The sequence below is a fragment of the Sceloporus undulatus genome, chromosome 1 (assembly GCF_019175285.1).
Source record: "Sceloporus undulatus isolate JIND9_A2432 ecotype Alabama chromosome 1, SceUnd_v1.1, whole genome shotgun sequence".
NCBI lineage: Eukaryota > Metazoa > Chordata > Lepidosauria > Squamata > Phrynosomatidae > Sceloporus > Sceloporus undulatus.
The window spans coordinates 15,921,842-15,937,124 of record NC_056522.1 but is presented as its reverse complement, the minus strand read 5'-3'; the positions used below and the strand labels follow the sequence as shown (position 1 = coordinate 15,937,124).

The window sequence follows — 15,283 nt, the reverse complement described above, 5'->3', positions numbered from 1 at the left end:
CTTCCTTCCTTCCTTCCTTCCTTCCTTCCCTCCCTCCCTCCTTCCTTCTCTCCCTCCCCTTTTTCTTCCTTTTCTTCTCTTCCTTCCTTCCTTGCTCCCTCCTCTCCCTTCCCCTCCTGTCCTCCTTTTCCCGGGCACCCAGGGGGAAAGCGGTGGCATTCCTCTCTGGGAAGGTCTTTCTACCTTCCCTCCTGAGGCTCAGTCCTTCCCAAGAGAAGGAGCTGAGGGTTTCCTGCACTCTGCCTCTGCCTCTGCTTCTCCTCTTCCCTTCTCTTGTGAAGGATGGAGCCCTGTTGGGGGAAAGAGAGAGCTCCCCAGTCGGTTGGGAAGGAGGAAGCAAGGACCCACTTTTTGTTGCCAGGCTGGAGACTATAGTCCAAAACACACTGCAGCAATAATCCAGTCTGAGACTGCTTTAACTGCTCTGGCTCAGTGCTAGGGAATTCTGGGATATGTAGTTTTGTGAGAGATTGAGCCTTCTCTGTCAGAGAGCTCTGGTGCCACAATAAACTCCAGTTCCCAGGATTCCCTAGCACTGGGCCAGGGCAGTTAAAGTCCTCTCAAACTGGACTATTGCTGCCCTGTGTTTTGGACCTTTGTTTCTTTTCTTTGGCTAACTGGAGAGAAAAAGAAAAACAACTCCTCTTGGCGCGCAGAGAAACCAGCCAGGCTGCTCCTTAAGAGTCTGTCTGGAGGCTTTTTCCAGGCTTCCCACTTTCTTTCTTTCTTTCTTTCTTTCTTTCTTTCTTTCTCACATGCCTCTCACGGTGTATCTACATTGTAGAAGTAGAAAGCGCCATCCACTTTAATTGTCATGGCTCCATCCACACAGAAGCATAGGATTTGTAGGTTTTTATAAGCTTTATAAAACTACAAATCCTAGAATTCCAATAGGAGCCACTTAACTGCCACGGCTCCATCCATACAGCATCCCTGGGATTTGTAGTTTGGAGCACACACACCCCCGCATTCTTTGGGCAGAGAAGGCAAAAGACCTTATAAAATTACAAATCCTAGGATTCCAATAGGATGGAGCAGTGGCTCTTAAAGTGGCTTCAAACTGCATTAATTCTACAGTGTAAATGCATCAAGAGGAAGGGCAGGAAGAGTTGTCGAGGCAAGTGAAATAATGTTGTGTATGCTATTTCAGAAGTGGAACACACTCTTTCCTCGGAGTGTACTGGAGTCTCCTTCTTTGGAGGTTGTTAAGCAGAGGCTGGATGGCCATCTGTTGGGGATGCTTTGATTGTGATTTGCTGCATGGCAGAATGGGGTTGGACTAGATGGCCCTTGGGTCTCTTCCAACTCTAGGGACATTATCAGAAGGCCAAGCCAGCTGGTTGGGTCCTAAAGAGAGCCCATGGTTGCAAGGCCTTCTCCGAGGCGGAGGACATGCCTCGCGGCTCCCCTGCCTCGGGAGAAGGCAGCCAACTAGCTAGGCCCTTCCTCTTTCTCCTCCTCTTCCCCTCTTCTTTTTCTTCTTCTTCTCCTCCCCTTCTTTTTCTTCCCCTCTTCCTCTTCTTCTTTCTCCTCCTCCTCCTCTTCCTCCTCTTTTTCTTCCCCTTAATCTTCTGCTTTCTCCTCCTCCTCTTCTTCTTCCCCTCTTCTTTTTCTCCTCCTCCTCCTCTACTTTTTCTTCCCCTCTCACTCTTATTCTTTCTCCCCCTCTTCCTCCTCCGCTTCTTCTTTTCCTCTTCCTCCTCCTCCTTTTCTTTTTATCCTCTTTTTCCTATTCTTCTTTCTTCTCCTTTTCTTCTTTCTCCTTCTCCTTTTTTCTCCTCCCCCCTCTTTCTTTTCTGCTGCCACTGTTGTTGTTGTTGTTGTTGTTGTTGTGTGCCTTCAGCTCCTTTCTGACTTATCGTGGAAGAGAGGGGTGGTCTTATACGGTGAGTATATCCCAAATACTCTATTTTAAGTTGTAAAGTTGGGGGTCGTCTTATACGCCCGGTCGTCTTATATGCCGGAATATACGGTAAATGAACAGCCTTATCTTTTATATTCTGAATACCCAAACAAATATCCATTTTGGCTATGTGTTTTATGGCTTAGTATTATCTAATGCATCTGTGAGTGCTTCTGTATATATACAAATGTACATATTACGAGTACGTCATGAATATCTGTTCTATAGCCCCATTTTAATAAGCTTTATATGTTTTATATGTTTTATGCGTTTTATACACACTTTGTTGTTTTATGGCCTGTTGGCTGAAATGGAAAAACTCCATCCAGGGCTTCAGCCAGGGATCAGATGACATGGAGGATCACAACCAGACACCTGATGACAGTGCTGTGGCTGCATCTCCACAGAAGCATGGCAATGATAAAGCTGACCTGGCTACTTGAGAGATTCATAAGATGGACATGAGCAGAAAGTTTTCTCCACAGATCATATACAGAGCCTCTAATCAAGGCCTTCAGGGAGTCCACACATGTGCAAACATCTAGAAAAAACTTGTTTCCACTGCATATCTTCCAGCACCAGAGGATTCCCTCCTTGTCCTAGCCTCATGATCACCCTGCACACCTCATCTATACATCAATATTCTTCCACATCTGGCCACCATGAATCCCACCTCAGTGTTTTACAATCCAGATTACAGATGGCTGCAAAATGTAGAGTCCACAGAATAACCTTCTGAAGAAAACCATTTCACTTTATCACTCCTCTTTGCAGACACACACAAACACACACATACACACGTTAAGTGCACCTTTTTCTATGAGAATACAACTCAGTGCTAGCTGTTTAAAATCAATACAGCATTTCACCATTCCTTTGGTAATACTGACACCTGCTGACACACTTCAAATATTCTTAGCCCTAAATTATTTAAAGATCCATTGTTGTTATTTTTTATATTTCCTCCAGTAAGCATCAAACTCTTGTATAATTCCTTTCCAAATGTTTTGTAAATTTGCCCTTTCAGGACAGCCCATGGCAGATAAACCAAGCTCATTTACTTTCTTTTGAAAGCCCTTAATTTAGAAACAAAATACAGTTTGCCCACCTTGCACTGGAGAGGATTATATGAACAGAACAGGTCAGGTTTAATCTTTAGGTCAGGTTTAATCTTTAAGTCCCCAGTCAGCCCAAGAAATTTTGTGGTCTGAGGCATGAGGCACATCAGTGGCCTGTTCCCCTTGGCCAAGTCAAAGCATGGAATAGCCAAAGCCAGCCAAGTAATTTTGACATCTAAAGCAAAAAAATCCCACAAACACCTCTCCTCATTATCTAGCAGTAATAATAAATGAAGTAAAATATATCTGTAAAAATAGCTACCTGAGGTAGTCACTTCATATTTTCTAATGATAGGTATATTCGTCTGGTATCATGTTCTAGCTCTTGAAAGAGATTCTGTCTAATATATGGCCACAGACCTGCTTTTTTAAGGGAGTGAGCATAGGAGGGGACAAGCAGATACCAAACTACCTATTATCATTAACATATAATATCAATTCAGAGACCTCAGTTAGATATATTAAGACTTCTCTATCAGTGGAATTTCTCAAATTCTTATAATTTAAGTAACAACACGCAGACACATTAGTCAGATCATAATTTGCTTTGGAAAACTCCTCCAACATGGAAAAGTGGTTTGCACACAGTATGCTAGGCTGTTTGAATGACTCAGTGAATGAAAGTCTAAAATTCCATCGCAATTAGCCCAGATGGGAGAATTCTTCCATGGCAGAAACATTAATGAATTCTTTTGCCTAGCAGCTTCATGCTTAAAGACCTGCACAACCTATATTTTACAAATTGCTAGGGATAGGAAATGGGGAATTTTTTGGAACTTCATTTTTTTCACCCTTATTTTTCTTGATTACTTTGGGGAGGGTGTCAGTCTGAATGAAAGTGTGCATATATCTTCATACCAATAGCAATAGCAAGTACATTTCTATACCACTTATCAGTGCACTTCAGCACTTCCTAAGCAGTTTACAATGTGTTGCCTCCAAAAAGCTGGGTACTCATTTTAGCGTCCTACAGATGAATGCCAGGCTAAGTTGACCCTGAGCCCCTGGCTGGTATTGAACTCACAACTCGTGGCTTGTGAGTGAGTGGCTGTAGTACAGGCATTTAACCACTGTACCACCAGGGCTTTTATGGACTTTTAAAATAATGTGCATGAATTTCCATGTGCATTTTTCTAAAACTTGCATATTTGTATCAATTTTTTCAAAATGTAGACACTTTGTGTATGTTTTTGTGTATGTATGACAATTACATCACAAATGTTAGAATTGTACTGACTTTGAGAGCAAACTTTGTTCCAATTAACATCTAGGTCTGGGAAGTTCAAAATGGTATGCTCACCTTGAAATGTGAGCAATGAATTTCTCGCACACCTCTAGTTAAGATTCAGTCATCTAATACTCTCAGTAATTCTTATTTCCAGCACAGGCTGTACTTACCTAAAAATAAAGGTGTTGTTGCATCATTAGTCAGCTCATTAGGATCAGCTCCAGATTCCAGAAGTATAGCAGCACATTCCAAGCTTCCTCGACTTGCCGAAAGATGCAATGGACAAGTGCCTTCAAATGTCTTTGATCTTATGTAGTTATCAGAAGGTGCTGGATGTGGAAACACAAAAGCAAATATTTTTTAAACATTAAATCACTTGTTTTAAAGTGAGATCAATGAGAGAAGCTTATTTTACATTCTACATCTGGGAACAGCATTTTGGCACTCAAGAGTATAAAGCCCTATACAGCATGTGTCCATACTATCTGAAAGCCATATCTGAAAGTTTAAGATCTTTCAGTTCCACAACCATCACAGGCATGTTTGATGGGGAAACAGGAGAGAACCTTCTTAGCAGCTACTCCCAGGCTTAAGAATTCCTTCCCAAGAGAAACTAGGTTGGCCCCCTCTGCTCTCTTTTGGCCAGCAGGTGAAGTCATCTCTGTTTACAATCTGGAGCAGGTCATTTAATTGGGGTGTTTTGTATTTGTATTCTTATCAGTATTGTTATAGTTTGACTGTCTTTTAAAAACTGGTTTAAATTCATGTTTTTAATATGATCATTTCATTGGATTTTTTGGGGGGGAAACTTTTGTGCTATCCATTGTTTTAACTGTATTCTGTTTTAACTCAAATTGTCAGCTGCCTTCAATCCCCATATTGGGAGGAAAATGGTATAAAATTTAAATAAATTTTGCAGAGAATTTCAGATACCTGGTGACTTTTCACAGTTACAAAGACACTGAATACAATGACAAGGTTGGAAAACCAGTGTTTATGTGAAAACCCAATAGCTTTCCAATAACTGGCATCACATTCCTGGTAACAAAACTGGGTGCATATAAACAAAGGGGGTAGAAGATGAAGAATCATAACAGAAAGCCTTGAAACAACCTTTCTGCAAGCTGGTGACCTCTCAATATATTGTACTATAACTCCAAAACTATATACAAGTGTTGTACAGGTGTTGAAATTATAGTACAGATGTTGAAATCCAAAATGTGTGGAAAGCCAAAATTTTCCCTCTCCTGCTTTAAGGTATGTTCAAGAGGTATTACTCTATATTTAACTGTTTATGCTGGTGAACATGTCATCTACAAATGCAGCGTAATCGAGGGCTGAGGTGGTACAGGTGGGAGCAGCTACAATAGATTGCTCCACATTAGACTGCAACAAAGAAGGACAGGTTGCTTACCTGTAACGGTATTTCTTCGAGTGGTAATCTGCGAATACATACAAATGGGTTTCACTGCGCCTGCGCAGTGCTGCTCGGAACCTACTGGAATCACTGGGCAAAGTTTACTTTGCAACATATAGAAACTTTTTGGCGGTAACTCCGCCCACCCATTATAAGGCCCCTGCCTTCCCGCTCTTTCCCCAGTTCCGCAATTTTTCCGCCAAGCAGGCGATGGAAAGAGCTAATGAGAGCAGGACACTGAGGGGACGGACGGGTGGGATTTGTATGTATTCGCAGATGACCACTCAAAGAAATACCGTTACAGGTAAGCAACCTGTCCTTCTTCTTCGTGGTCTCTGCGAATCATACAAATGGGTTTAGACTGACAAGCTTAGGTAAGCGGCGGAGGGAGTGTCCTGAAACCAAAGCTATGGTAAACCAAAGGTATATTTATTACAATAATAAACACCTTGAACCATAAAAAGAGCCAGTCTTTTTTTGTTCATGCAAAGGGCAAACATAGCAATAACATTGCTAAACCTGAGGAGGGAGCAGAGGTCATGCAAGACCGGTCCCATAGACACTGTGCAACCAACATTCAACAGAATGTAAAAACAGTGACACATGTACATAAGCACTGGCACATAAACTATCAGTAGTGCAATCAATGCAACCCTGAAACCAACACAACCCTCCCGAAAGCTGCGTCTCGGATGGCCCTGGTGTCCAACCTATAATGTTTAATAAAAGTTAGAGGTTGGGACCAGACAGCAGCCTTGCAGACATCCTCCAAGGGAATCCCCGACAGGAATGCAGAAGATGCTGACATTGCCCTTGTGGAATGAGACCGAACCCCGCCAGGGAGAGGTTTGCCCAGAAGTTCATAGCAGAGGTGGATGGTACCAGCCACCCATTTGGAAAACCTCTGCGCTGAAACCGGCAACCCCTTCTTCGGTTCCGAGTAGCATTGGAAAAGTCTCTCGGACCGACTGGAGGCAGCAGTTCTGTCCAAATAAAACGCCAGTGCTCTCCTGGCATCAAGAGAGTGCAGGCGTCGCTCCCATCCGAAGTCGGGCTGGATGCGAGAGTAGGCAACACAATGTCTTGCACATGTGGAAAGCAGACACTACCTTCGGCAGGAAAGTAATGTCCGTGCAGAGGACAACCTTGTCCTTGTGGAACCTCAGGAATGGCTGGTCTCTCCGTAAGGCACAGAGTTCGCCCGCACGGCAGGCAGAGGTGATGGCCACAAGAAAAGGCGTTTTCCAAGTCAGTTAGTCTCAATCCGCTGTGGCCATCGGTTCAAAGGGCTGGATTGGAGGGCGGACAGTACCGTCTCCAAACTCCAAGCCGTGGTGGTACCGACAGAGGAGGATACAGGTTGGCACACATCCCTTAAGGAACCCCTTCACCAAGGGGTCCTTGAAGAAGGAAACCCTCCCCCGAACTGGTATTTGGCACAAATGGCAGACAGGTAGCATTTGATAGATGTGAGGGACAGCCCCTCATCCAAAAGTGCCATCAAAAACTCCAGCACAACTGGAGTGGAAACCTGAGCAGGAGACAAGCCCTTTCGGTCGAGGAAGAGGCCAAATCTCTCCACTTCAGGGCATAGGACCGTGGGTGGAAGGTTTCCTCGCAGCCAAGGATCACCGTCCTCACTGCCTCCGGCAGGGCAGCAGGGCTGAACTCCTCAGGCTACCAGCGGCAGGCTCTCGATGTCCGGGTGGAGAATCCGTCCGTCCGTGGATCGACAGCAGTCCGGACGAGGGTCGAGACGGAGGAAGCATCTCCTGGAGAGGTGGAGAAGGATGCGAACCAGGCTGTCTCGGCCACCACGGGGTTGATCAGGATCGCATGCGAGCGGTCCGTCGTCATCTTGGACACCACCCTGATGATGAGAGGGAACGGAGGAAAGGCTAGAGAACTCCCCCGTCCAGAGGAAGGCGAATGCGTCTCCGAGGGATCCGTCCATTCGCTTCCTGGAGCAGAACCAGGGGACAGTGGCTGTCCACCTGGTCGCGAAGAGTCGATCCGGGGGTTCCCCACCGGCCGAAGAGGTCGCTGTCCGTCCGGGATGAGCTCCACTCGTGGCACACCGAGGGAGATCTGCTGAGGCGATCTGCCAACTCGTTGTCCTCCCCGGGAAGGTGAATCGCCTGGAGGAGGACGCGTCTCTGGATGCACCAGTCCCAGATGCGGAGTGTGAGGTCGAGCAGGGTTTTGGACCTGGTGCCACCTTGTTGTTGATGTAATACATCACGGTGGTATGTCCGTCCTCAGGAGGAGCACCTTTCCTGTGACGGCGAACTCGAATGCCTCAATGCCTTTCCACTGCCAGCATCTCTAAGGCGTTGATGTGGAGGAGCTTGTCCTGTGCGGACCACTGCTTTGACAACCAAGTCGAGCAGGTGAGCGTCCCATCCCTCCAGGGATGCATCGGTTTGTCAGAGTCAGTTGCGACTGGGGATGACGAAAAGGCATCCCGGTGCAGACATTGCGGCGGACCAACCACCACCAGGGAAGGCGCGTCGGTCTCGGACCGTGAGCCACCTGGACGGGGGTCCTCTATCGGAGAGAAGACGGAGAGGAACAGGAGCAGAGTTGAAGAGAAGTCTTGCCAAGGGTGACGAACGTTGTCGATGCCATGGGCCTAGGGCGACTTGGACATCTCTGGCCCTCACCTTCTGTGGGGAGATGCAAGGCCTGAGTGACGCTGTCAAGGCTTGGAAACGGTCCGAGGGAGAAAGGCGGAGCAACTTCGGAGTCGAGGATGGCCCCGATGAACTTGACCTGCCTGGTCGTTGTGAAGTGGGACTTTTCCCTTTGAGACCAGCGCTGAGGGAGTCCAAGAGGTGCAAGGCGAATGAGACTGCCTCCTGCAAGCTCGTGTCGGCATTCGGCTCAAACAGCCAGTCGTCCAGGTAGGGAAAGACCATGAAGCCCTTTTGATGCAGTATGCCACACAGGTGCCATGCACTTTGTGAAGACCCTTGGAGCCGTGGCCAAGCCAAAGGGAAGAACGCTGTATTGGTACGAGGCGGAGCCGACAGCGAAGGCGAGGAATCTCCGGTGGACTCTCGGATCCCGATGTGGAAGTAGGCGTCCTTCAGGTCTACGGTCGCAAACCACAGGCCCTGGCGCAGGAGAGGTAGAATGGAAGCCAAAGTTATCATCGAAAACGGCGTAGTAATCAAGGAACAAGTTCAATTGTCTTAAGTCCAGGATGGCCTGAGCCCCCATCCGCTTTCGTACCGTGAAGTACTGGAGAAAAAGGCCCTAGGACATTGGTCGGGCGGTAAAGGGAGATTGCCCCCTTTCCAAGCAAGGTGCGCACTTCGTCGAGAAGGGTCCAAGGGGGGGAGTGGACATGAAGGCTCCAGAGGAGGAGGAAGACTGCGAGGGGAAGCGACGTCTCTGGGAGCCCTGTTGTTGGGACTGCCGATCCCGGAGAAGGTCCCCTGTGACTGACCTTGCGCGCTGCCACGGGCGTTGACGCTCCGGAATGGAGAAGCAGGTGCGGAGGACATGCCATGCTTCTTTGCCGCCCTTCATTCTGAACTTCCTGTTCAGGCGGTCGTCGGTTTCAGCATGGAAGAGCCCGGTCCCGTCAAGCGGCATGTCCTCAATGGCTGCCTTGATGGAGGTAGGTTGAGGTCTGAGGCCGTCAACCAGCATGTCGTCTGAGTGCCATGGATGTAGACATGGCCCTTCCTGCACAGTCAGCCATGTTTCTGGAAGTGGTGATGAGCCAGCTTCCGATGGAGTGGGTCTCGTCCCTGACCTCGACCAACTACCTCTGGATGTCATCCGGAATGTCCGGGATGAGGGGGGAGATCCTTTCCATGAGGGTCTGGATGTAGGCCCCCATGCAGGCGGTGTAGTTGACAGCCTTCACCGCAAGGGCCGCTGCCGAGCAGGCCTTCTTGGCCAGGCCATCCATTCTTCGCTCTCCCGTCGGGACAGGGAGGTTGCCTGCTTCGGAACGAAGCTGTGTTGGGTCCCTCCACAATCGCCGAATTCGGCCTGGGGTGGTCGGCCAACCAGGGACAGCTTGCCGGAGCCATGTAGAGAGACTCCACCTACGAGACGAGCAGACGGTGGCCGGGGAGTCCCAAGCCTTTTGACGATGGTCTGCAGTGACGGAAGCAAAGGGAGCAGGTTGGAGTAGGAACTCGTCATGCACTCGACGTTCCACCGGATCCTAGCGTCGTTGTCCGGGAAAGCGAGCTCGATGTCGAGAGCCCTGGCCATCTTCACGACGTGCTCACTGAAGGAACAGACGTCGTCCGATGGGGAAGACGGCTCAGGATTGTGCACCTCTGAGGTGAAGCCGACACGCAGAGGACATCTTCATCAGATGGTGCCTCGGACGGAGGCAAGGGCTCCTCCAGGGAGTCCAAGTCAGAGGAGAGGGCATCTGCCACTCTGGACTTGGGGTCTCGTTCGGGGCCGGGATGAGATCAGTCGAGGAGCGTGAGCGCCGGTGAGGGTGGATGGAGGCCTCTCGTAGACGGAGACAGTCGGGACCCGTCTGGTCGAGGTACCCTGCTGAGGGTCCGTTGGACAGGGGTTCAGTCTGGTGAACTCCCTAATTGCCCTGTCCTCTGTAACCGACATGTAGTACTGGCCGATTGGGTGTCGAGGAATAGGTCCGGTATCTCCTGTCTACGGGGCGGGTCCTCGTAGTCGTCGTTCCCGGAGTGGGAGGCGACTGTTCTTCAGAGAAAGAGGAGCGGTGTCCTCTGTCCCGTGGACAAAGTCCATAGTGGCTGAGGCGGTGGGTGTCTGGTACCGGAGTCAGCTGAACCTCGGGCCAGGCTCTGGATCAAGGGGAGCTGCCGGAGTGGAAGCGCGGGCCTTTTAGAAGGGGAACGCCTCTTGCCTTCGCCTTAGGCGGGTCGGTACCGGCCTGATCCTTGGACGGCTTGGGACTTTTTAGGGGCAGGGTCACGACCCGTCTTGTCGTGGTGCCTCTTCTTTCCCGGCCTCGGGGTCCTCCTCCGATGGAAAGAAAGGATTGTCCGGAAGATCCAGGAGGACAGCCGCCACCAGATGAGGAGGGTCTTGGGGACCTTGCCCTGTCAGAGGACGGGACGTGGGTTGCTCCCGAAAGCACAGCCGGTTCTCTCGGCTTAGGGGCGTGGCGAGATTGCTTGGATGCCCTGGATGATGAAGGCGAGGCGAGTTGACCTCTGCCTCGTTCCTTCCTCGCGTGCGAGCCCCGGTCTCTTTGTAGACTTGGACGCCGGCTCGGTAACCCTCAGTCCCCGAAGACTTGTGGGGGCGCTTGGAGGGTTCGTCGGTGGCGCTGGGCGGTTTCGAGCCACAACCACATCGGAGGTAGTGGGAGGAACTGTCCCGGCCGGGACACCCAGCACACTGGAAACGGCGGCCCTGGCGGACGTCACACTGGACACACGGCCCTAGATGAAGCAGGGGGAGCAGAAGGCGAGACAGATGACAAGCGCGAACCTCCCCTGCACCTTGCCCAGGGCGATTGCCGAAGTAAGCCGGGACTCACAGTTTTTTCCGGGCCTGAGAAGAGAGATCTGCAGACAAGGCAGGCCTTGTGGTCATGGTTCTGGCCGAGGCACAACAGGCAGGAGGAGTGCGAGTCTTGGACAGGCACCTTGCCCCCGCAAATGTCGCACTTCTTGAAAGGTGCAGGCATTTCCGAAGTCGTCAGAGCCAGAGGAGAATTCAAAGCGAGGTCAACAGTCCGAGAGTCCGAAGTTACCAGGGGCGGGAGACAAAGAGTGGTGAAAAACGGTCCGAAGTCAAGATGAGAAGTGATTCCAAATGCAAGCTAAAGCGAGCGAAGTTCCCTGAAGCAGCTAGCGCGGCGGAAAAAAGAAACTGGGGAAAGAGCGGGAAGGCAGGGGCCTTATAACGGGTGGGCGGAGTTACCGCCAAAAAGTTTCTATATGTTGCAAAGTAAACTTTGCCCAGTGATTCCAGTAGGTTCCGAGCAGCACTGCGCAGGCGCAGTGAAACCCATTTGTATGATTCGCAGAGACCACGAAGAAGAAATCACATTTTTAATACTCTCCTTTGATAAGAGACAAAGAGCTATAACCAAAACTACTTAGATGTCACCAAGTTGCCATTCCTGTTCTTGCCACAGATTGGTCATGGGCAGAATTATCCCATGAAGAAAAGATTAACTATTAAACATGGACTCTTGGCCAACAATTTAAAGCACACAAAGGCCTTACTAACACAGATTTTGAGTACATAATAATGCAATTTGACACCACTTTAAATGATGTAGCTCCAGCCTATGGAATCCTGGGATTTGAAGTTTTGTAAGGTCTTTAGCTTTCTCTGGCAAAGAGTGCTAGGACCTCATGAATTTATAAAGTCCCAGATTCTGTAAGATGGAGCATGGTAGTTAAAGTGGTGTCAAACTGCATTATTTACAGTGTAAATCCATTCTTAGTCCACCAGACAGTAACTCAGTTTGCATGTAACCTCAGACTGTGCCACAGTGTTATAAGTTTACAAAAGCTCCTTGACTCCATCTTCCCCTTTCTCCGCCTTCCTCTCACACATTATAATTTCCTCCCACAGTTCCTGCTTCTGTGCAAACTCTGTCAGAGATTAGATTTAAACTTGAGAGTTTATGACAGGTAGCAGAGCTTCTTAGCTCTTACATGGTACCTATCATCTACTGAGGTTCTGCATTCAAGGGCCTGAATCCTACCAACAGTCCCAACTTGAGCATTTTCACTGAATAAATCAGATTTACATTTGCATGGACTCAGCACTCAACAACTGATTCAACTGGTCTATTCTGGTTGGAATTCCAGCAGGATTTAAACTCTGAAGCCCAAATTGGCAGACAGTTTGACTCTTACAGAGAAGGGGATCTGTTATTCACTCCTTCCACAATCAAGGTCAGTTCTGTACATTTCTGGAGTACTTACTTCAGAAATCAATGCCAACTACACTGTAGTTCATGAAAGGGGAACCTCAGGTCCTGAGTCCTCATCTGGCCCTCTCAGCTTTTACAGATGGCCATGCCTCCTTCCCAATGGCAGTATCACCTGGCAGTCTCCTGGGTTCTGTATAGGGTTTTTCTCTAAAAGACCTTCCATTGTATGACTTCCTTACTAGCGGAAATAAGTTTTATAACTTATAATTGGGGGGTGGGGGTGGGGGGGGGGGGTGCCATTTCAGCCCTACCCATCAATGTACTGAAGACGCAGACAACCTCTCTGAAATCAAACTCAGATCTTGGGCTAAAAAAGATGCCACATTCTTGTTGACAATTTTGACTTTTTTGGGCCATTCCATACTCCAATACTGGAAAACACAGTGTAATCCATGGAAACAGAAACTTGTCTTCCTTACTTCATTTGTATTTTTCCATGCAAAACCCTATTATATCTCACCTGTGCCGATTAAGAGCTTCAGACATTTGCTTGTGTTATGGAAGGCTGCCTCATGGATTGGCATCCAACCCCGGTTATCTGGAACATCAACACTGTATCCTTGTCTGATGAGTTTTTTCAAACGTTTGGTATCACCTTGTCTTGCTGCAAGGCCAACAGCAGAGCATCTGTCAGAATAGGCCTCTGTAAAATCCATTCTAAGAGATCTAACAAAACAGAAAAGGGAGGGAGGGAAAATAAAATAAACACATACACCTCAAAGCTACCGGAGATCAGAAAGTCAACAACACTTACTCTCTCAGCAAACATTACACTCCACTGGAGTATAAATCTACTCAGCCAAACATATCTGATGGGAGCCTCTATTATAAATTCATTTTAATGAAGTCTTCTCAAATATGTGTAATGAAGATACGACTTTGTATCTCCCTGACATTTGAAATCTTAACTTCAAACTGCTTTGAATCTGAAAACTGTTGCTGATTAGCCATGCCCTAGATGAAAAAGATGTGAAATCCTATAATCATTCTTCATTGATCTGAGTCTCCAACCTATAACAAATTAAAACATTTGAAGAATTAACAGACTGATGTTGCCACATTTCATCAGAAGCCCCTTTAATTTCAATAAGAACTATGTAAAGTATACTGAGGCTGCAGTTTACCTGAGAGCAAACTCAACAGGATTTACTTCTAAGCAGGTGCATACTGTAGAGGGGGATGTAGGCAAAATATCTTCGTTTCACATACACACCTATTCTCAGGCACTGGATTGTTCAAATGGAAGTCAAAATAATAGGCAAGAAATATTTGTATCACACCATCTTATTTCCCAGACTTACTCCTTAGCCAAAAATCCAAAATGCTCTAAAATCCACAACATATTTCCTGGGTGGCTGAGATAATGACCCTTTTGCTTTCTGAAAGTTCAGTATATACAAACTTTGTTTCATGCACAAAATTTTAAAATATTGCAGAAAACTACCTTCAGTCTATGTGTATAATGCATGTATGAACCTCTTGAGTATGCCTTGCTTAAGAAACCTCTATGAAATTCATGGAGGTGCTTTGATGGTGAGTTCCTGCATGGCAGGGGATTGGACTGGATGGTCCTTGTGGTCACTTCCAACTGTCTGGTTCTAAGCCTTCTAAATGGATTTCATGTTTAGACATGAGTCCCACTTCCAAGATACATCATTATGTATATGAACATATTCCAAAATCAAAAAATATTCGAAATCCAAAACACTTCTTGACTCAAGCATTTCGGATAATGTGAACTCAATCTCCATAACACCAGCATTGTTTACAATGGGAAGATGATTTCAATTTCACTCTGATTCCAATAATGAACAGCTTATGTATAAGACTAAGAGACCTGTGGCATATTTAAAGTTATTTAACATCATTATTTTGTATGCCATTTGTTTTTGAATTACATATAACACCACACTACTCTTCTTAATGATTGCACCTGAGCTGCAAGTGGAAAATTACAGTTTCACAGCAGTAAAGGTAACACTATGGCATAGGGAATTATTTGGCTGTCATAGCCGTGTACACAAACTTTGTTTCATGCCGAAAATTATTTAAAGTATTGTGTAAAATGTGCAAATACATGTATTCTGAAATCCCCCCAAAAAACCCCAAAATCCAAAACATTTCTGGTCCCAAGCATTCCAGATAAGGGAGACTCAACCTGTATAAAATTGCCTTCAGGCTATGTGTATAAAGTGTAGATGAAATATACATGAATTTGTGTTTAGACCTGAGTCCCATCTCCAAGATGTCTGTCTGTCTGTGCATGTGCGTGCGTGCGTGTGTGTGTGTGTTAGGGAATTTTTTTTTAAAAAAATAGCAGTATCTTTTGTTTTCTTTTAAAAGTAAATTAATGAAGGACGTTGGTGCTTTGCAATGTGTAGTCAAACCCTTAGAAACCTCTATGAAAATACAAGAAAGAGGCATTTGGCAGTAAGAGAATCATGGGAGCCAGTGTGCTGTACTAGTTTGAGTAGCTAAGTTTGAATGATGGACCACAACTCTGGAGACTAGAGTTTGAATCCCCACTCAGTCACAAAAATCTACTGGATAATTTTAGGCAAGTCACGCACTTTCTGAACCTCAGAGGAAGGCAAAGAGAAATCCCCCTCTGAACAAATCTTGCCAAGAAAACCCCATGATGTGTTTGCCATAGTGTTGCTGTAAACTGGAAACAATTTGAAGGCACACAACAGTAAGAGAA

At 47.0% G+C, this 15,283-nt stretch overlaps 1 protein-coding gene across 6 annotated transcripts in view; it reads right to left on the bottom strand.

The window, feature by feature from the left end:
- ASB3 (ankyrin repeat and SOCS box containing 3) overlaps nucleotides 1-15,283 on the bottom strand; it is a 112,751-nt gene that overhangs the window by 56,412 nt on the left and 41,056 nt on the right. For all 6 annotated transcript variants that reach the window (XR_006104581.1, XM_042474318.1, XM_042474361.1 and 3 more), the window contains 2 exons: nucleotides 13,043-13,248; nucleotides 4,420-4,578 (listed from right to left, as the gene is read on the bottom strand). Coding sequence is in view for 5 of the 6 variants with exons in the window: in XM_042474318.1 (XP_042330252.1) it covers nucleotides 4,420-4,578; nucleotides 13,043-13,238 (355 nt within the window). In the remaining variant the exon portion in view is untranslated. The remainder of the gene's footprint in view (nucleotides 1-4,419; nucleotides 4,579-13,042; nucleotides 13,249-15,283) is intronic.